General features: G+C 38.3%; 1 protein-coding gene across 3 annotated transcripts; it reads left to right on the forward strand.

The window, feature by feature from the left end:
• The first annotated feature begins 197 nt into the window (after positions 1 to 197).
• LOC117301646 (tyrosine kinase receptor Cad96Ca-like) lies at positions 198 to 17482 on the forward strand. Of its 3 annotated transcripts, none has more exons than XM_033785666.1 (13): positions 198 to 456; positions 3696 to 3812; positions 4555 to 4668; positions 4961 to 5107; positions 6061 to 6218; positions 8768 to 8951; positions 9372 to 9482; positions 10354 to 10544; positions 12007 to 12129; positions 12599 to 12710; positions 13883 to 13979; positions 15279 to 15378; positions 16306 to 17482. In XM_033785666.1, the coding sequence occupies exons 1-13, from the start codon at positions 402 to 404 to the stop codon at positions 16387 to 16389; spliced, it is 1593 nt and encodes a 530-aa protein (XP_033641557.1). In that variant the 5' UTR covers positions 198 to 401; the 3' UTR covers positions 16390 to 17482. The 3 variants fall into 3 exon arrangements, with proteins under 3 accessions (XP_033641557.1, XP_033641559.1, XP_033641558.1); XM_033785667.1 differs by lacking the exon at positions 198 to 456 and adding an exon at positions 3433 to 3512; XM_033785668.1 differs by lacking the exon at positions 4555 to 4668.
• The last annotated feature ends 4343 nt before the right edge of the window (positions 17483 to 21825 follow it).

Below are 21825 nucleotides of genomic sequence, written 5' to 3' on the forward strand. Positions count from 1 at the left end.
TATCATGGGAACTACAGGGCTGGCTTATACCAATATTGCGTCACTGAACACACCTAGAAAAATATGAATTATTCATAAGGGTAAAGAAAACTTATTCTCTACGTCTGTTGTCCAGCCAGAGGGATCGGTTTATTCAGGCGTAACCGTCTCCACTGGCTTTTGTCTGCATGCACTTTTTCATAGTGGTACCTATTGGGGCCGGTTGTAAGTGCACCCATTATTATGTTCATTCTACGTGGAATGCTGGTTTAACCGTTGTTTAACATGTCATTCTTCATTCTGATATAGCAGCTGTATAATTTATCGTATGAAGAGGATCGGGAAAGAGGAATATTACTTTTTGAAAATAATCGTGTATTGATGCACAGCGGAAGCGGTTGCAAGGTGGTTCAACATTCGCGATGATCGACGTGTTATCCTTACGATGCTTTCTACTGCTGATAGCAATTTATTATGGTAAGAAAATAGAATACAATACTGCCAACTTCCAACCAAAAACTGACTTAACAAAATAATGGTTTATATTTACAGATGCACTGGACACGTTTGGTAATGTTGTCAATTTGACCAGTATTCTCACTTTGTGTACCCCAACATGCATAAAATAACAAGTAATAATTTGTATGTGAAATTTTGGATCTGGATAGGATATTCTCCAACGCTCATTAGATCCAAACGAGAAGAGTGTGTGTGCACGGTGGTCTTACAATAGAACAAGTCAGGGTGGTCTTACGACTCCTTTAAAGGTCTTATTGTTCGTGAGATGATGTCTGTGGAATCCGGGACCTAATTTCATAGAGCTGCTGATGCAGAAAGTTATTTGTAAATCTGTGAACTTTTGTTTTGTTTCTGTGCCGAAAGTGTATAATGGCTTTAAAGGGGAAGTCATTCCATACATTGTGTATGGAGATAGAGCAAAGAGTGTAAACAAAACTACGTCTCTGACACCACATAATAAGATCCAAAGAGCCCGAACTTTCTGCAGGGACGATTTGTACGTTCTTTCGAAAGATATTGTGATTCCCTGACTCTTTGTTTGGGAACTTGAATTCACACATATACCCATGCCTGTTGTACGTATATGGTAATTATGTACTGCCGTTATTTTCTCTCCGATCTGTAGGCCTAATCTTGTTTCAAAAGAACACTATTTCCGTAATCTTCGATGACAATGTGATACCGTAATGCATTGTATGTAATCAATACAACTCAACCCGGAAGACCTTGGTTTATAGAGTATATAGGGGTGCACTCCACTCCCATCATAACACACAATGCAACATGCTAAATATTAATAATTTAAAAAAAGTACACTAATAAAATAAAATGATGTAGGTCAAATTTACCTTGGCATACATTTTTAGTGGAGATAAACTTTCAAGAAATGATGCAAAATGTTCCATTAGCATTAAAGTTACATTCGCAATTCTCACTATCGAGGTTTTATGTGGTGTTCATGAACTACCTTTAAAGACACTGGACACTATTGGTAATTTTGTCAGACCAGTCTTCTCACTTGGTGTATCTCAACATTGCATGAAATAACAAACCTGTGAAATTTGAGCTCAAGTGTTCGTCGAAGTTGCGAGATAATAATGAAAGAAAAAACACCCTTGTCACACGAAGTTGTGCTTTCAGATGCTTGATTTCGAGAACTCAAAATCTAATTCTGAGGTCTCGAAATCAAATTCGTGGACAGTTACTTCTTTCTCGAAACTACGTTAGTTCAGAGGGAGCCGTTTCTCACAATGTTTTATGTTATAAACAGCTCTCAATTACTCGTTAACAAGTAAGGTTTTATGCTGACAATTATTTTGAGTAATTACCAATAGTGTCCAACGCCTTTAAGTTGATTGTAAATTGTGCAATTATTCCATTACGATTAAAGTTATGCGCAGTGCCGCGTTAGAAATACGGTTGTACCGTGCAGGTTTGGAGATACATGTACCCTAACTTTACAAAAAATGTATACATGCATTTCCTTTAAAATGTTTTGGAAAATATTTGAGTTTTATCTGAACCTATAGTTCAATATTTTTCTTTCTAAATACAATAATGAAACACACTTCAGATTGTACGATATTCCCAAACATAGTGTAATATTTATTTAATGAGATCATCGGATTAATGATGGATTATTTTTAATATCCAACTGTCAGATAAAAGCTAATAAAATTAATGTTCAATTAACCCGATTAAATTTATTCCCTATGTATATTGAGGTCGTGAATGCGATTTGCTGGATGAGCACATTCTAATTATATTTTTTTCTGTAAGTTAAAATAATTCAACAATGTTAGACCTGACAAAATTACTTGTATACTGCAAGGTCAAGTTTTAAAGGCGTATGCCTATATAGGGTCATAGATTGGTGAAAACGCAAAAACTTCATGACCGTAAAAACGTACTTCTAGTTGTCGCAGTATAAACTATTTTGAGAAAGAAATTTTCTTCGAATTGGGTTTGGATAATTTGTTCACCTATACATATTTAAATGTGCACTCTAAAGACTTCCGGGTAAAAATTGGCCGAGATTTGTCCCAGGGGGATCAGACCCATAGGGTCCCAGTGGTCAGACCCATAACTTGGTCAGTTTGACCCGGAATCCGTGTCAATGTGACCCGGAATCCGAGTCAAAATGCCCGCTTTTAGCCAAACTTCTACGTCACAATGACACGAATTCCGGGACACATTGACACGGATTCCGGGTCAGACAGACCCAGAAATGGGTCTGGCCGCCTGGGACCCAAATCCGGGTAACTCTGACCCGAGAGTTTTTAGAGAGTGAGAACAGATTCAGGCACGGGCCGTTTCCCAGATTTCTGAGGACGGGTGTCCGATCCGCCGTCTGCGAATGATGCGGCCAGAGATCGGACGTGCATGATAAAGAACAATGTTATTGTTGTTACCCGTTTCCTAAAACTGTAGCGTTTTAATCTAAACTTAAAATGTCCAAATATGTACATGTACATCCAACCTTACATATGCTGTACACACCCTTGTGCTACCACAGTCGTGGTAATGGTGTCACACAATATTTACAACGAACTTATTAGATTCGACTGTTCACCTATTCTCCATCTGGCTTCCGTGACTTGCACCCGTTTACTTATTCCAAACGGCATGTTAGCATGGTGGCCTTGGCCAATCCCACAATTGAATACCTGGAGGTTTATATAAACGAAATCATAATTTTACAGGGGCCAGGTTTTGTCATATCTCTTTAGAGTGTTACTCACCTGTCAAACCTTTGTTAGCAAACGCCCATGCGACCAAGTTAAGAATAACAACACTTGATGACGTCATTCTTGTACAAACACGCGCTGGTGTATTACGATGACTCGGGCGCGCAGGGATTTTGGTGCCAGTCTGTGAAAGCTGGGTTAGCCCCCCTCCCCCCAAAACAACAAACCATGGAGGAACCTCTCATTTATTCCTCCGTGAACAAACTAAGGCTTGTGGGGAACATCGCTAGACATGCAAAATAATCACCTTTGATGAAAAGTATAAAGGTTAGAAACATTATACATGTTACGTTTCGATAGCTGGCTCACGTCAGTCCATTCATTTCTTTTTTTTTGCGTCTATAGATAGCAACATATATAGGTCCATGTAGTGTTGATAAGCATTTTTGCAACTGCTAATTCTATTTTCTATTGTCATTAACGTACACCTTAATTACGTTTATTTGACAGTGGCTGCAATGTGCACGCCGAGTAACCCATGTAGAAATGGAGGAACATGTTCGAGTACAAATAATGAAAATGACTTTACGTGTATGTGCACCTCAGGCTGGACTGGTATGACATGTGGTGAGTACACATTTAGTCTCAAAACTTGCAATTTTAATTGCATAACATCTAACTTGCTTTAGCAGAAATGGGTTGGAAGCAAATAATACATTGCTTTCGACAGGTCCCTGCTAGATGTTGATTTATTTGCTAACTAACAAAGAAACATGTATAGCGTCCCCACCAGCTTTCTTTACAGAGGCTATACCTTCTTTGTGATCTTTTGAGAAAAAAACACATTTGAACGATCTAAGTGCCAACTCTTAGTCTCAAAACTTACTAATTGAATTGCATAACATCTAACTTGCTTAGCAGAAAAGGGTTCCCGGATATTGCTTTGTTTCGCTAACAAAACTAAATACAGCTTTAGGCAAACTAAAAAAGAAACATGTTTAGCGTTCCCGCCAGCTTTCTTTGTTGGAGTCTGCCTTCCCTTTTTTCTCTTGTGGAAAAAAGGACACATTTAAACGATCTAAGTAAAAAAAATAATTAAAAGACATAAATGCCATTTTCCTTCCTTTTATCCAAAAAGGCAGGACGCTAAAAATTTTGTTTTTATTTGGCTGTATGTGAAGTTCTAAACTAAAATATAAAAATGCACTTCTTCCCTTTTTCAAAAAGGCAGGACGCTAAACATTTTTTGCTCACACAAACTTGTCATTAGGGGAATAAAATTAAAATGGCTGACTGTTTAGAAAGACAAATCATGCATGGCTTATTAACACTGGCTCCTTGATCCATAATGATTAACATTAATGTACAGAAACTACTGAAGTTTGCTCATCAAACCCTTGCAAAAACGGTGGAACATGCGTGGCATCAAACTCAGGGTTCGACTGTGAGTGCACAATGAACTGGACTGGGACGGTGTGCGACGGTAAGATTGGTTTAGACGTCCAAACAACCCTTTCACATGAGAGCAGTTTCGCAAGGGTCCCTTGCTAAATTGTAACAAGAGTGTATTTTCTTACAAATTGTAAGACGCTGGATGCGTTTGATAAGCTTCCCAGGAAAGACATGGACAAAATGTTGCTTATGGGAGAATCTGGAACCATAAACTCCATCAAGTTTGCATTGGTGTAACTAGTGCCCCACCCATTTTTCGCTTAGCGTATAGGAGGAAGAGTAAATGTCCTCAAAGCGACTGTTTCATGTTTGTATCCATACAGAACAGCGAGCATCATCACCATGCCAATCCAATCCCTGTATGGACAGAGGTATGTGTACACCAGAGCAAAACAACGACTACAACTGCCAATGTGATGCGGGTTTCAGTGGAAAAAACTGTCAGAACGGCAGTCCGACGAGCAGTACGGGTAAGTGATGAGGACTATAAAAACATATCAGAGTGCCCGACTCTGAAAAGAAAAAGACACGTTCGGTATTAATAGCCCTATAAAGGACCCTTCCTCTCTGCTGTACACATATACGGAGTCCTACATATTAGGGCCCGTTTCTGGGGCGGAAAATTGTCAAAGCTTCATAACTCAAATCTTACCTGCATAGAAGGCACCAACTTCACTGTACAGTAGTATAATACGAAAGTGTAACGAGCAAAATAATTGTTAGCATAAAACTTTACTTGGGATGAGTACTGGGGAGAGGTTGATGGTAAAAAAACATTGTGAGAAACGGCTCCCTCTGAAGTGACATAGTTTTTGAGAAAGAAGTATTTTTCCACGAATTCGATTTCGAGACCTCAAGTTTAGAATTTGAGGTCTCAAAATCAACCATCTAAAAGCACACAACTTCGTGTGACAAGGGTGTTTTTTCTTTCATTACTATCTCGCAACTTCGACGACCGATTGAGATCAAATTTTCACAGGTTTGTTATTTTATGTATATACAGCTACATGAGCGGAATGTTTTCAACAGAAATGGTATTTTTACTTGTTTATAATGCACTTGTTCACCATTTTAATGTAATTTTGATATGTGTACACTTCCGAACTTTTCGTAATTATCGATTAAAAAATCAGGCCCCTACCTAAAGGTTTTTTGAAAAACTAAAAACACTTCTGCCGCTGAGAGCGGGCGTCAAAGGACAATGCCGCTGACGTCATTTGTGGGAGTTTGCTTTGTAAATACATCCACGTTTGGATAACCAATTGAGTCAAAAGTCCCCCATTGGCCTAAGCAATGTTACAAACTCTTATCCCCAAATCACCTATTGTATCGTTAAAATCAAGGCAAATCAGCACCTATATCTGTGTTCAAAAACCGTAAATGACTTTATGAAATTTGTTACATTTTTTCTTTGGCAAAGCAGACAATACCACTATAATCGCCATAGCCGTTTCTGCCGGTGTGGTGTTGCTGCTGTTGCTTATAGCTATAGCCCTCGTCTGCTACGCGAGACGGTCTCGGGCTAGTCGCAATGGCACACCGCAGCAAGCCGAGAACGGACGCGAGATGGAATCACAAAAGGTAAGGTCTTTAGGGGATTTCCTTTTTTTTTTTTTTTTTTTACAATTTCACATGTCCCCCCCCCCTTACCGGAATGCTTATTGTAAGCTCAAGAACCACCTTCATGTATATAGACTTGCTTATTAACGGATCTCCTTTAAAATGTGTATATCTGTGTATATCTATGCTTGGTTGCTCAGTGATTTGTATTATCTACTTTGCCTTTGTTACATGCCCTCTCTTGCCTTAATGTATTTTGGGGGTTTAGGAGACATACGCCTTTGGCGATAGTTTATGTAATTTTTTTTACTTTTATGCTCTCCTGGGCATCCCACTGTTGTTTTACTTTGTTTTCTTAAAGACAGTGGACACTATTGGTCATTGTCAAAGATTAGTCTTCACAGTTGGTGTATCTCAACATATGCATAAAGTAACTAACCTGTGAAAATTTGAGCTCAATCGGTCCTCGAAGTTGCGAGATAATAATGAAAGAAAAAAACACCATTGTCACACGAGTTGTGTGCTTTCTGATGCTTGATTGCGAGACCTCAAATTCTAAACTTGAGGTCTCGAAATCAAATTCGTGGAAAATTACTTCTTTCTCGAAATTTACGTCACTTCAGAGGGAGCTGTGTATCACAATGTTTAATACTATCAACCTCTCCCCATTATCTCGTAGCCAAGAAAGGTTTTAGGATGATAGTTATTTAGAGTAATTACCAATAGTGTCCACTGCCTTGAAATATATTTAATGTGTGCACATGTGCTTGTAAATGTGTTTGCCCGAATAAATATTATTTTTATTATCATTATTATTAAATTAATTCAATAATCAACTTGAAAATGTTTTTTCAAATTAAATAATAGTCTATCATGTTTTTAGCTGTGTTTTGCACAAAATGTTATCTTTCAATTTGGAAAAAGTCAATTCAAGTTGAACTATTACTTTTTAGAGTTGAAACCAATGGTTCTTAGTTTCGGAACCACCCCGACTCATTGGTCATTACCTGGTGTTACCGCAAACCTTTCCATATCGTATTTCCACCATGCAAAGTTTCAAATCCTACTTTTTAGTTTGTAACGAATCTACAGTTTAGTGTATAGAATCGCAAAAAAAATTTACACTTTCATCAATTATAGAGTGACGTCACAGAAGTTATTGTAATTTTCAATAATATTTGCATTAGTTTTATAATCTGTGTTGTTTTTAAATGATACCTGTAAATGGCGGTTATCCGCTTTTGGATATAGAATAAATAGATAAAATAAATAAAATTTGCAATGGATAAAACTGAAATCGAAACTGTATATAGACCTGTTGGGGATCATGGTAGGAGTTACAAGAAAGGACAGGGTCAGAAATGAGGATGTACGAAAGAAAACAAATGCCAGGGACATCATACAGGAAAAACAAAGAAATGGAGGTGGGCAGGCCACCTTGCAAGGCGCCATGACAACAGATGGACACATTGTGTTACGAAATGGACCCCAAGAACACATACGAGACGAAGAGGCAGACCAAGCAGGCGTTGGATGGACGACATCAGAGAATTCGGAACCGTTATATGGTTGCGACAAGCACAGGAAAGATCGAGGTGGAATGATGATGAAGAGGCCTAATTCCTTCTGCAGTGGAGCGACATGGGCTAGATAGATAGTATAGTTAAGTTCTGTTGATCATGACGTCACTTAAGTAGGGCGCCCTCGGCTAGAGGTTAAAAGAAAGTAGACTATTCCCCTAAGGATAACGACGGGTGTTGGCTTTATTACATGTATACACACATGTACGTTGGTTTTAACTGCGAATCTCAAAAGTAATTATTATGTACATGGGCTGAATAGTGTGACGTGAGATGTTCAGGCTTAAGAGAAGGTCGCTCATTGAACCAGCCTGTGTGCAGCGCGTGTGTGTTTTCTATTTGATTCGTCATCGGTTTTAAAGATGACGACGTGGTGACGTCATACCGGAAGACGACATCCCGTGAAGTCCATTCTCATGACAGAATCATCGTAATCCAAATCGAGGTTGGAGGGACATTAATATACCCGGGGTGCGTTCCACCTTCGCAAACGTTGACATTGTTTGCCAACAATTCAGAGTGGAACGAGTTGTGTGCTGCCTTCGTCAGCGAACATTTGCAATTATTCATAGTGTATATACCAGTTTTCCTAAATCTGTTTACTTGAAGTATATACTGTATTTTTGTGAACGTTATTGTCTTGTATATTGGCCGATGAAACAATTATAACACTTATACTAATAATGTTCTTCTAAGGTGTTGGTGTTTGGTTTTAAAATGGCGGGAAAGAATACGACAAGCAGACGATATTAGTTTCTTGTCTCCAATTAATAATCATAGTGTTCATCATGGTGTTACCGCAAACCTATTTGGATAATTTTCCGCACCTCGCCACCCCCTTTTCACTAATTTTTACAAAAATAGGATATGTCATTGAGTAAGAGGTAAATTAGATACTATAATATTTCATATCGAATGAAAATGTGATGGCGTGAAAACGGAAACTTTTCCACCTAATTAATTAAGTATGGGTGTCTTTGCGCTTTTCAGCATCGCCAGGCAAACACGTATATAAACCCACCACCAACCGGTAACAAGTCCGAGTTTCCCCGGGACATGTTACACCTCTTTGGGATCATAGGTAGTGGGTCTTTTGCTGTGGTCTACAAAGCCGAAGCTGAAGGATTGGTACAAAGGGGAGTTAATACTACTGTAGCCGTGAAGATGCTGAAAGGTAAGTTCGCTCTTTCATAGACCTTTCATGGTGCAGCCGTCTTGAATTTCTACCATCTATCAATGTTACCAAATCGAGGCTGGAAGAACAAAATAGTCTGGTTCCTATTTGCGAAATGATTATTAGCATCCATTATTGTTATTCGATATGTTAAGTTTCTACTGGAGCATTTCAAGGGCACCAATGTAGTTATGGAGGCACGCGCCTTCGTTGTCTCAGTGAAGTATACAAAGGATGCAACATTTCAGACTTATTTTCTGAATCAGACTTTTCTGTGGTGACAAAAAATGCTGATTCTTTCCCGAAAAAATAAGTCCTGTTTTTTTTTTTGTTTTTTTTTACCTTTTTTTTTTCATGTCATACATTGTGTATGTCACACATTGTGTGCTTTAATTTTTATTTCCTTCGTGTTGTTAATAGATACAGCTACGCCAACGGACAAAAGTGACTTCAAGAAAGAGCTGGATCTGTACATGTCGCTGGAGCCACACCCTAATGTCGTCTCAATGTTAGGCTGCTGTACAGAGAGAGGTAGGTACTATCAATTTCGACTAGGACTCGACTTCACAAAGAGTTAGGACTAGTCCTAACTTAGGACTAGTTCTGAAGGAGATATTAAAAACGTGTGGCGAGTCCTGAGTTAAAACGAGTAACTTGTCCTAACTCGAGATAAGACTAGTCTTAACTCTCAGTGAACTGCACCCCTGGACTCGATTTCAAGATAAAGTAAATTTCAGTTTTGTGATGAACTTGGAAAGTGGGGCTCACTTTCCAATAGATAAAGTCTTTAAAAAAAGGTAAAACGTTACAAGTTTTAAACCCAGTGAAATCCCACTGTAAACAACACAATGTTTCCTTTTACCTTTCCTTTTTTTGCCAAGTTCAGCCTTCAGAGGTAAATGCACTGCCAGACACAGGGCGAGCCCTTTCTCTTTAATAGAACAGTGGGGACTTTGGTCTTTTGTGTAATTTTTTGTTTTTACAATACACGCACCTCCGGCTTTATGTCCCTCCCGAAGGAAGCAGTAATAATGGTTAAGTCGTGTGTGATATTCTTCCTTATCCTATACACTATAGTTTGTTCTCCGATTTTTTTTTGCCATTTGAAAAATCTGATTTTGTTTATTATTAAATAGCCTGAAATTAGAGCCTACACCATGTGTACAAGTAGTTCAACCCTTGCACTTGATGGATTATCCTACATTTTTCCCAAGAACTAAATAAGTTAATATAATTCCTGTTAAGTGCCTTGCTTAAGAGAACAACAAGTGTCAAGACACGGTCTCGAACCCACACTCTGCTGATCTGAAACACCAGAGCTTCAACTCGGTGCTATATGCCACAAAATGCATGTAATAAGTGCCCCGTTTGACACATCTGTATTTTTGATGTATATTTCCAGAACCATCTTACATTCTACTGGAGTACGTTCCACACGGCAACATGCAGACCTACCTGAGGCACATCAGGACTGGTTCCGAGGCTGCTTACCAGAATAAGGCCGAGTTCAATAAAGATAACCTCACCCCTACGGAGATCTTAACCTTCGCCTGTCAGGTAACACGTGGTATGGAGTACTTGGCGTCCAAACAGGTAGGTCTATACTCTCTTAATACAAACAAAATGAAAAAACCACTCGTTTGTCCGCCATACCACTCTTGCAAAGAGCCGCCATGGCAGACAACTCTTTTAAGAGTGAAAGTCGGGTGCTTTCAACTCGATTTAGAGTGAAGTTCGTTCCAATTTAACCCCAAAAGAGTGATACAGATTTGACTTTCACTCTCAAAAGAGGGAAAATGACACCACTCGGACAAGAGAGTTTTCACTCCTTACATTTAGAGAGTACGCTAACAGTCTTGGTCAGAATTCACTCGAGAAGGGTCCACAACTATGTGTTTATATAACTCATTTCAAACGATGAAACCTACCTGTACTATTTTGTATATACATAATGAGTAGGGTAATAGTATGCACATAATGAATGTTTATGAGTGCAATGGTGCGAATATGTTCATGAGTTGAAAGATGGAATGTTCTATTCAACGAGGCGGAGCCGAGTTGAATGGAACATTCCAGCTTTCAACGAATGAACATATTCGCACCATTGCACGAATGAAAAACATTCATTATTTGTTTTATATAACATCCAAGTAGAACTTTGTCATTTTGATTGAAAGAAACAACTTTCAAAACAAACAATTTCAACTGTAGAAGCCGAATGCTAGTAATTTTACTATGCCTTCTTGCAGTAACACCTGCTGCGTTACCAAAGACACGCGCACGCAGTGATGTTTTTACTCAGCTTTTTCGTTCCATCCGAAAAGTACCATTGCACGCTGGCAGCGTGCCAGCGTGCAATGGTACTTTTCGGATGGAACGAAAAAGCACGGCGAGTGACTCAGCGTGCAATGGTACTTTTATTTGCTATCACGTGACGGACAATCCTCCAATCAAATGGCAAGGATCTGCTTGGGTGTTATATAAATGGCCTTAGCCTTCGATCTAAACCGGACCTTTTTCAGAGACAAGTACAAACAAATACATTTCCATTTATTAAAAATGGATGGATTAAGGGAATGATCCAGAAAAAAAGCGGGAAAATTAAAGCCAATCAAAGTTTCTATTTCAGAAACAATTGGTGTCAGTTAACCAATAGGAGTAAAGTGGTGAGGGAAAAGGATGTTCAGTATGAAAGTATACTATTTTGTATATTATATAATATTTTGAGAAGAGTATGAACTTAATGTTGGCTTAACAAAAAATCCAAACCCCAAAACGACAGAGCACGACGCGCGCATCTAATATGCTAATTTTTACACCCCAGTTGTTTGCAGTGTTTCAACAAGTTCTTATATATCGCATTTTACAATAAATGTCTCAATGCGCTTTACATTTGATAGAGCCCAGGTCATTGGGCCAAAAACATTATCAGCATCCTTCGTCTTCAAAAAGGTGACTACAAGTTTCCTCCAACTATGACGATCTTGGGCAATTGTCGCCATTTGGTTTGCTCACAGCCTTTATTATAACAAAATGTCCCGTACTTTATTTCCAGTGCATTCATCGCGATTTAGCCACCCGTAACATTCTCCTAGGAGACGGCCTAGTGTGCAAGGTGGCGGACTTCGGCTTGGCTCGGGATATAGCTGAGAAAAACCAATACGAAATGCAATCACGGGTAAGATAACAACTATCAAGGAAACATCAGAATTGTTTCTGGCTGTGTAAGCACGTTATGTAATCAACCATATACAATAACTGACAAACCTGTAGAAATTTGAGATCGATCGGCCATCTGGGTCACAGAAATAATAATACACCGATAACACATATTGCATGACTTTGATTAAAAATAAGAATGAATACAAAGCTCACTGAGCGATAAATTTCAAACGGGAAATTAGTTTAATTATTTCCCACCATTTATGACATTTCAGACCTAATTATTTTAAGATGTTTTCTTTCATCCTCATCATTGGAAGTGTAAATTAATATATCAATGCAAAAAATGGTTAATGGCCTGACGTTTTGACCCTAGCAGAGTCTTTCTCGAAGGAAAATAAAATGAATAAAACAGGAAAACAGCTGTTAGTTATTACACATTACATTATTTGATTTACTAACTTGGTCTAATTATAACTATCTAGGGACGGGTACCAGTTCGGTGGATGGCTCCCGAGTCACTGATCAATAACATGTATACATCAAAGAGTGACGTATGGTCGTTCGGCGTTCTGCTATGGGAACTTGTAACCCTAGGTAAGCGATAGTCACAGAACCCTGTATACCAATATTGGTTGTACCATGGTTGTACTAAATGTGTGTCTGTAGGGAACAAAAGCATCTCACAAGTAACCGTATACCTGAAGTGTTGTTACTAATTTGCTGCTTAGTATTGAATTAGTGTCTACCTATCATACCACACTAATGTTGTACTTAAAGGAACACGTTGCCTTGGATCGGACGAGTTGGTCTATAAAAAGCGTTTGTAACCGTTTTTTATAAAATGCTCATGGTTGGAAAGATGTTTTAAAAGTATAATACAATGATCCACACAGAATTGCCTCAAAACTGCGTGGTTTTTCTTTTACTGTGCGAACTAACACGGTCGGCCATTTGTGGGAGTCAAAAATTTGACTCCCATAAATGGCCGACAGTGTTAGTCGACGAGGTGCAACGAAAACCACGCAATTTCGAGGCATGTTTGTGTGGGTCATTGTATTCTACTTTTAAAACATCTTTCCAACCATGTGCATTTTATAAAAAAAACGGTTACAGACGCTTTTTATAGACCAACTCGTCCGATCCAAGGCAACGTGTTCCTTTAACATTCGACATAATGTGCATTATTGTATTGAATGACAGCATTTAAATAAATATTGCTGGGGAAAAAAAACAACAACAAAACCAAGACATACTTCGTCAATGTATACTCAGTTTGCGGGAACACCGTGTGTATAGACGATGTGACCTATGTTTACATTCAAACCGCCCTCTGTTGACAAAACACTACATACGTCATGTTTCGCCGGGCACTGAGTTGCGTAGTCATACTAAGATTGCGTACACTTTCTAGCTGGCTGCCAAAACACAAAGGTTTTGCACGGCGGTATGCGCGCGAATCATGTTATGGTTTTTGTGTGACGTCAGAGGTCACATCGTCTATATACTTTGTTGTAAGTCAACCGACGATGATGTCGCCAATTGCGATGTGTCTATGCCACACTTTTTTTTTATTTGAAACTCTCCCATGAGCTTTATAGCATTTTTGGTCAAGGCATTTGTAGCGTAAACAGCGGAACGACTTTGCCACTCGCGTGCGTGGTCTCTCTTTCGAGTCGCTTGGGATCGCGGCTCTTCAAGCCACACAAAGGCCTTGACAAAACGCTAGTTGTTTCCATGTTCTATGCTTTTTTAAATTTTTTTATAAGGATCGCATCCCTACCCTGGCATGTCTTCCCAGAAGGTGATTACTGAACTCCAGAAAGGCTACAGACTACCGAAGCCATTACACTGCGGTGATGATATGTAAGATTGCTCCTCAATGTCTATTTTATACACCCATAGACTGATACACTGTCTTTATAATAATAACAAATTCTTATATAGGGAATTTCACAATAACCGTATCAATGGCCAATAACATCCCTTTTTAATGTTTCTCAGCTCCCTGGGGAGTATACAGACCTGAGCTGCCAATAAGGCGCTTGTGGCTTTTTCATTCACAATATCAACCTCTACCCTCGCAGGTACCCATTTACCCATGGGTGAAGAGAAGCAATTATAGTAAAGTATCTTGCTTAAAGTCACCTGGAAGTGGTATTTTTTCAAAATAAAGCTTTTGTCACTAATATATGTGTTTTGATGAGTGGAATGTGAATAAACAGTTAACTAAGGTTTAAAAAAATCAGTTCTTATGTTATTTACAAATTTAAGAGTAGACCCCGACCCGCCGAGAGGGCACTGTTCGTGACGTCAATCGAGGCAGACTTTGCCTGTAATGCGTAGAGTAAACACAATTGCAAAGTACATGTACGGACCAAGTCGTGAGTTTGTACGTTTCAAAAAAATATTTGTTTTGTTTTCTTCCGGCAATGCCGACCAGGTGTATTGCTGCTGAATGCAGAAAAACACTTTTTGAAACGTACCAACTCACGACTTGGACGTACATGTACTTTGCACGTGTGTTTACTATACGCATTGCCGGCAAAGTCTGCCTCGATTGACGTCACAAAAGGGGTAAGCGGAGTCAGCCCCCAAACAACTTTATATATTTTTTAAACATATAAATCGTGACAAACAATTACTAAAAAAAATTGTTTTATTGTTCGTAAGCATATACCCTTATGTTTGAAAGAAAAGAAAATTCTATTTCCAGGTGACTTTAATGACACAGGTGTCGAACCCACACTCTGCCATGGTTACTTAATAGCACCAGAACTTGAATTTGATGCTCTATACCACTCGGCCATGACACTCTGCAAAGACTTGCTTTTCAGAACCAGTGATTTGATTGGTCTGCTGAGGACGTGGGTGCAGCTGTCAAACATCACCTCAGACAATAATTTGTTGCCGGATGTCTGTTTTGATTTTCGTTATCGATTTGTGTTATTGACATTATCCCGTTGTTATTTTTGCTTCTACGTAACATAAGTTCTGTTGTTTTAGTCATACATTGTGCATTTTCTTAATGTTATTTTTTGTGTGAAGTGCCTTTGGCGCCTCTTGTTGACAGATTCTGCATAAGATATTTAATATCATTATTTGATGCAATTATCCGTGAGTGGAAGAGAGTCACTTGTATGTATTTTGTAATTGTTTTGCCAGATACAAAATAATGATGGATTGTTGGAAGGAGAAATCCAGCGAGCGACCGGACTTCACGAAGCTGCACTCCAAGCTAGATATACTACTGACAGATGCAACGGTTTGTATTATATTAAAGACACTGGACACTATTTGGTTATTGTCAAAGACCAGTCTTTTCACTTGGTGTATCTCAACATATTATGCATAAAATAACAAACCTGTGAAAATTTGAGTTCAATTGGTTGTCGAAGTTGCGAGATAAACATGAAAGAAAAACACCCTTGTCGCACAAAGTTGTGTGGTTTCAGCAGATGCTTGATTTCGAGACCTCAAATTCAAAATCTGAGGTCTCGAAATCAAATTCGTGGAAAATTACTTCTTTCTTGAAAACTACAATACTTCAGAGGGAGCCGTTTCTCACAATGTTTTATACCATCAACCTCTCCCCATTACTCATTACCAAGTAAGGTTGTTTTGATGATAATTATTTTGAGTAATTACCAATAGTGTCCACTGACTTTAATACAAAAAGTCCCTTTTCCACTGTAAGGGGGTGGGCTGGCTGATGCATAAATATTGCCCAATGGGGACTTTTAGGACGCTAGGTACGTGGCAGTAGACTAACCGTCCATGTAAATAATTAGGCTGCAGTTCACCGATGTTTAAAGAGGGCCATAATTAGAGCTCAACAAGGTGGGCTAAAAACCTACGTGTTGTCAGGAATGTGCACATGCTCAGATCTACAGTACACAATGGAAAGTTTCTGGTAAGTCTGCTGCCACCAAGCGTTCCAAAGTTCACCAACATTCTTTTATTTGTTCCTCTTGTGATCAACACTACATGTAAAGAGTAGCATTTTTTACAAAACGTAAATTTTAATTTGTTTCAGCCTCTAGTCTGCTTTCATTTGAATGTTTTCCAGACTATAAATATAAGTTTGCTGCCACCTAGCGTTCCAAAGAATCCCATTCACCAACATTCTCATTAAACATTATCTTTCAGAATATTTGCAAAGTAAGTGTTTTCATTTGTGTTTTTTTTCCAGGGATATCTGGAGATGGCGAGTCTCAACAAAGATGATTACGTCTACCTCGAACCTGATCAGCAAAGCAGCTCAGAATCAGAATAAATTCAACTTTATGTTTACAGTCTGTATAAAGCATATACCCAACATCTAGGGGACGAGAGTGGACTTGGTTATTACATAAAATAATTGTTAGCGTAAACACTAAGTTGGCAACGACAATGGACAGCTGTTGATAGTATACAACATTGTGAGAAACGGCACCCTCTGAAGTAAAATATTTGTATCTGAAAACGGCTTCAAGCCTGAAGCGTTTTATTCTGGAATCTCAACGCACATTAGTGCAACGTCAAGGGCGTTTTAATTTGTCTTTTGTTTTTCTCTTGTAGTTTCCATGACAACCAATTGAGTCAACATTTTTACGGATTTGTTATTTTAGCGATATGTTGGTTTTCAACATACTGGGGAGATTACTGGTCTTTGACAATAGCAAAAGGTGTCAAGTGCATATAATTATAAAAGTAATCTTTTACATCAAATAATTTTAAATTGAATTTTAAAGTGCTGAAATATGTATTTAAAATATAATTTCTGGTTTTAAAAGAAAATTTAAGTTTCCTATTTTTACAAGATGTTCAGTTAGTTGTTGTCACTAGTTAAAGTGGAACTGTCCCATTTTTTAGTTTTTAGTGTAGCGTCGTGAATATCAATTAGCACAGCTCATGATGTTTTGTACATAATTATTTTTGATATTATCTCATTGTATTAAATGTAAAACAATTGTATGGGATCGTGTTTACTTTCTAGATTAATCTTTAACAAGACTTCCAGTGAGGCTAGGTGGCGGCAGACTAGACGAACTGCCATTTCTCTTAGGCCCTTTCTTTGAATCCATGGCTTCGGCTTTGGATTCGGCTTCAGTCTCCGTCCTCTCGTCTGAAGCACTGAGCGCGTACACGCAAGGCATTGTCAAAACAACTGCGGGGCAAAGCTATATAGACTGAGCTGAAACTGGAGCCGAAGCCGTAGTTTTGGACAAGGGGCCTTAGAATGGCGCGCGTGCTCTGAGCGACGTAGCTCAAAGGTTCTGGTCTGTCTGCTGCCACCTACCGTTTCGTTCTGAAGCCTCAAATAATTTCTGTGATCTTTTTAAATACTATGCACATATAGAAGCATATAAAATAAAATATCAATTGTATACAGGAATACATTTGCGAACTTCTTTCGGAGTCAATTGTTAATTGTAAGGTCTTCTGTTATACAGATTTTGAGAAAATAGAGTTAGCTGCAGACTCAAAGGACCTATAGTGAGAAATGCTCCCATAGCAAATGACCTGACACTTCGACCCTGCATCCATGCAGTGAATATCTTTCTCGAAGACTGAAATGACAACACAACAAACATGAGCAAGGTAACTATAAAGTGTAACATTTAAGCAGTGAAGTGGAAATACATGATCATTCATTTAGCTTCGATGATTTTTTCACCCCCAAAGCGGGCAAAAATCACGAGTGACATTGCAAGCAGGAGTATGCCAATAACTGTTGTGCAAATTAGGGTTGTTTTTTTTTTTTTTACTTTTTTTTATCACTTTTAATAACCACTAAAGATCATACCAGAATCGTCCACAATATGCCGGTTTACGGCACAGCTCCTGAGTGAGTCACTATAAATGTCAAAATGTCATGACGTCACATTAACACACCAATTGAGGTGGGGATAGATGGATTGCACAAGGCGTCATCATCGACCGCCATATTTGATGATAAACAATGGAAAGTTAGTGCACGTGTGTACTCGCTGTTCACAAACCTCAACCTTTCATGCGTACACATTTTTATCCAAAGATGTGGCCAATGACGTCATGTGCAATCCATCTATTAAATACACTGGACACTATTGGTTATATTACAATTATTGTCAAAGACCAGTCTCCTCACTTGGTGTATCTCAACATAATGTATGCATAAAATTGCAAACTTGAGGAAATCTGAGCTCAATTGGTCGTCGAAGTTGCGAGATAACTTTGAAAGAAAAACACGCTTGTCACACAAAGTTGTGTGCTTTCAGATGCTTGATTTCTCAAAAACTACACCACTTCAGAGGGAGCTGTTTATCACAAGGTTTTATATTATCAACCTCTTCCTACTACTAGTTACAAATTAAGGTTTTATGCCAATAATTATTTTGAGTAATTACCAATAGTGTCCACTGCCTTTAACAACTATTTTGGGGGTAATTACCAATAGTGTGTAGTGCCTTTAAAACAATGGTTGGTCCAGATTGTATTCGTCCTGTGGTTGAACCTCTGATCCCTCTGCTTCGCCTTGAGAAAATAGAACACTCCAAGGATTATCTCTCTGATGTGGAAATTGTAATCAAAGGACCCGAAGCAATCAATATTTGTCCTTCTAATATTCGAGGGGCCAAAACAAGTACAGAATATTAAAGGCACTGGACACTATTGGTAATTACTGAGAGTAATTGTTAGCATACTTGGTAACGAGCAATGGAGAGCTGTTGATAGTATACAACATTGTGAGAAACGGCTTCCTATGAAGTAACGTTTTTTTGAGAAAGTATAATTTATCACCAAAATTTGAAAATACTTCAGTACTGAAGCCTTTTTATGCATCTGAAAGCACACTTTGTGCAACGAGTGTTTTTTTTTCCTTTCCTTTACTATCCTCTTCGATGACCAATTGAGTCTAAATCTTCACAGATTTTGTTTTTTAGGCACATTATGTTAGGATACACCAAGTGAGAACAAAGGACCAACTTTCATAGAGCTGCTTAAGCAGAACATATTGCTTAAACAATCTGCTAAGCAAAAATAAGCAAAATACCAGTTACAATAAAACACGTGGCATGGTGATTTGATTGGCAACCTCGGCCTCTCTGGTAAGCATAAATTAAGCGCGTTTAACTATTTGTGCTTAAAGCCATTATACACTTTCGGTAAACAGTATTGTCCAAGTCCAACACTTCGTGTATCACTACTTATATATAAAACAACAAACCTGTAAAAATTTAGGCTCAACCGGTCATCGGAGTCGGGAGAAAATAATGGAAAAACCCACTCTTGTTTCCAAACGTTTCGCAGTGTCATGACATGTGTTTAAAATGAATCCGTAGTTCTCGCTATCGAGAATTGATTTTGCTTTAAAGTCACCTGGAAGTGGTATTTTTTCAAAATAAAGCTTTTGTCACTAATATATGTGTTTTGATGAGTGGAATGTGAATAAACAGTTAACTAAGGTTTTAAAAAATCAGTTCTTATGTTATTTACAAATTTAAGAGTAGACCCCGACCCGAGAGGGCGCTGTTCGTGACTTCAATCGAGGCAGACTTTGCCTGTAATGCGTAGAGTAAACACAATTGCAAAGTACATGTACGGACCAAGTCGTGAGTTTGTACGTTTCAAACAAAATATTTTTTTGTTTTTTCCCGGCAATGCCGACCAGGTGTATTGCTGCTGAATGAAATGTACCAACTCACGACTTGGACGTACATGTACTTTGCACGTGTGTTTACTATACGCATTGCAGGTAAAGTCTGCCTCGATTGACGTCAGAAAAGGGGTAGGCGGAGTCAGCCCCCAAACAACTTTACATATATTTTAAACATGTAAATCGTGACAAACAATTACTAAAAAAAATGTTTTATTGTTCGTAAGCATATACTCTTATGTTTGAAAACAAAAAATTATATTTCCAGGTGACTTTAATGTTTTCTCAAAAAGTAAAGCATTTCATGGAATAATATTTCAAGAGAAGTCTTTCACCATTACCTTCTGTAAACCCTATAAGTCTGTACCGAAAGTGTGTAATGGCTTTAAGCAGCTCTATGACAATTACTATCCAAAGGTGTCCATCGCCTTTATAGACAGAAGACACTATTGGTAATTGTCGAAGACCAGTCTTCTCACTTGGTGTATCTCAACATATGCATATAATCACAAACCTGTGAAAATTTGAGCGCGATCGGTCATCGAAATATTGTGAGATAATAATGAAAGAAAAATCACCCTGATCACACAAAGTTGTGTGCTTTCAGATGCTTGATTTCGAGGCCTCAAATTTTAAACTTGAGGTCTCGAAATCAAATTCGTGGAAAATTACTTTTACCGTTTCTCACAATGTTTTAATCTATCAACCTCTCCCCATTACTCATTACCAAGTAAGGTTTTATGCTAATAATTATTTTGAGTAATTACCAATAGTGTCCACTGCCTTTAATAACTTGACTGGTGCAGATAACACCGTCCACACCAACAGACATGCGGATGCAAATATTTCCCTTTGTTTTCTAGCAGTGGCCTTGTCAGTTGTCACTCCATCATTCCCCCTGTCCAATTTCAATCAGACAGAATCAATGATTTGTTTTTCTTGGTCGGGTATTAGGACGCGGTATAAACAAAAATGGAAATACTTGGGAACTACGCTACATCCAGTATAGCTCATATGAGGTTAACTGGTAAATATTAATAAAACAGTAGTTGAAAAGGTGAGGATAAAAAAAAAAAAAGTGTTTTTATTAGGTCGATAGAATTTTTTTCAGACTGGCTACCTCTAAAGACACTGGACACTATTAGTAATACTGTCAAATACCAGTCTTCTCACTTGGTGTATTTCAACATATGCATAAAATAACAAACCTGTGAAAATTTGAGCTCAATATTGGTCGTCGAAGTTGCGAGATAATAAAGACCCCAATTTCTAAATCTGAGGTCTCGAAATCAAATTTGCGGAAAATTACTTCTTTCTCGAAAACTAAGTCACTTCAGAGGGAGCCGTTTCTCACAATGTTTTATACCGTCAAACTCTCCCCATTACTCATTACCAAGTAAGGTTTTCAGCTAATAATTATTTTGAGTAATTACCACTAGTGTCCACTGCCTTTAAGGACGGAACAACCACATACGAACTTCTCGTAAATAGCGTATTTCTCCTTTTACCATAAACCATTAAAACATCCCTAATTTCAATCACTATTTACGCTAGAGTAGTAATTCTTGTTTGTATATATTTTATTTAGATATATGGCAAGACATTGGCAACGATGGTAAGACATTTGAACATTCCTAAGTGTGCCCTTTCGTAAGCATTCGCAAGCAATCGTAACATTCGCTAGCAATCGCTTCATTTTGTTTGAAATTGTTGGTAAGCTCAGTCGCGACGTGCGCAACGTTCGTTGCCTATTTGTAAGGCGTTGGCTAGCATGGTCAAGCACTGGTAAGCATCCGTCATATATTGTTAAGGAGAGGTCGAGGGACGACCGCGGGGTGACCAAGATGAAAATGAATATTCATATAACATCCAAGCATTTGCATTTTTCTGTGATATTCACCATCCAATCGCAATTGTTTGGCGAATTCACCGCGAATGTTAACATTTTTATTCGCAAGAATTTAATCATAATCGCAAGAATATTCGCCACATTTTGATTGAGTGATCTTCGAAAAGAGGTGGAGAATGACTAGTGAACGATCCGAAATTGTCACCAACGTTTACGAAACACGGCGAATGTTGCGAAGTTTG

This window comes from Asterias rubens, chromosome 17, assembly GCF_902459465.1.
Source record: "Asterias rubens chromosome 17, eAstRub1.3, whole genome shotgun sequence".
NCBI lineage: Eukaryota > Metazoa > Echinodermata > Asteroidea > Forcipulatida > Asteriidae > Asterias > Asterias rubens.

Coding starts and splice junctions, on each gene's coding strand:
- LOC117301646 (XM_033785666.1), top strand. CDS start 402: ATGATCGACGTGTTATCCTTACGATGCTTTCTACTGCTGATAGCAATT. Junction 457..3,695: donor GCTGATAGCAATTTATTATG/GTAAGAAAATAG, acceptor TTTATTTGACAG/TGGCTGCAATGTGCACGCCG. Junction 3,813..4,554: donor CTGGACTGGTATGACATGTG/GTGAGTACACAT, acceptor ATTAATGTACAG/AAACTACTGAAGTTTGCTCA.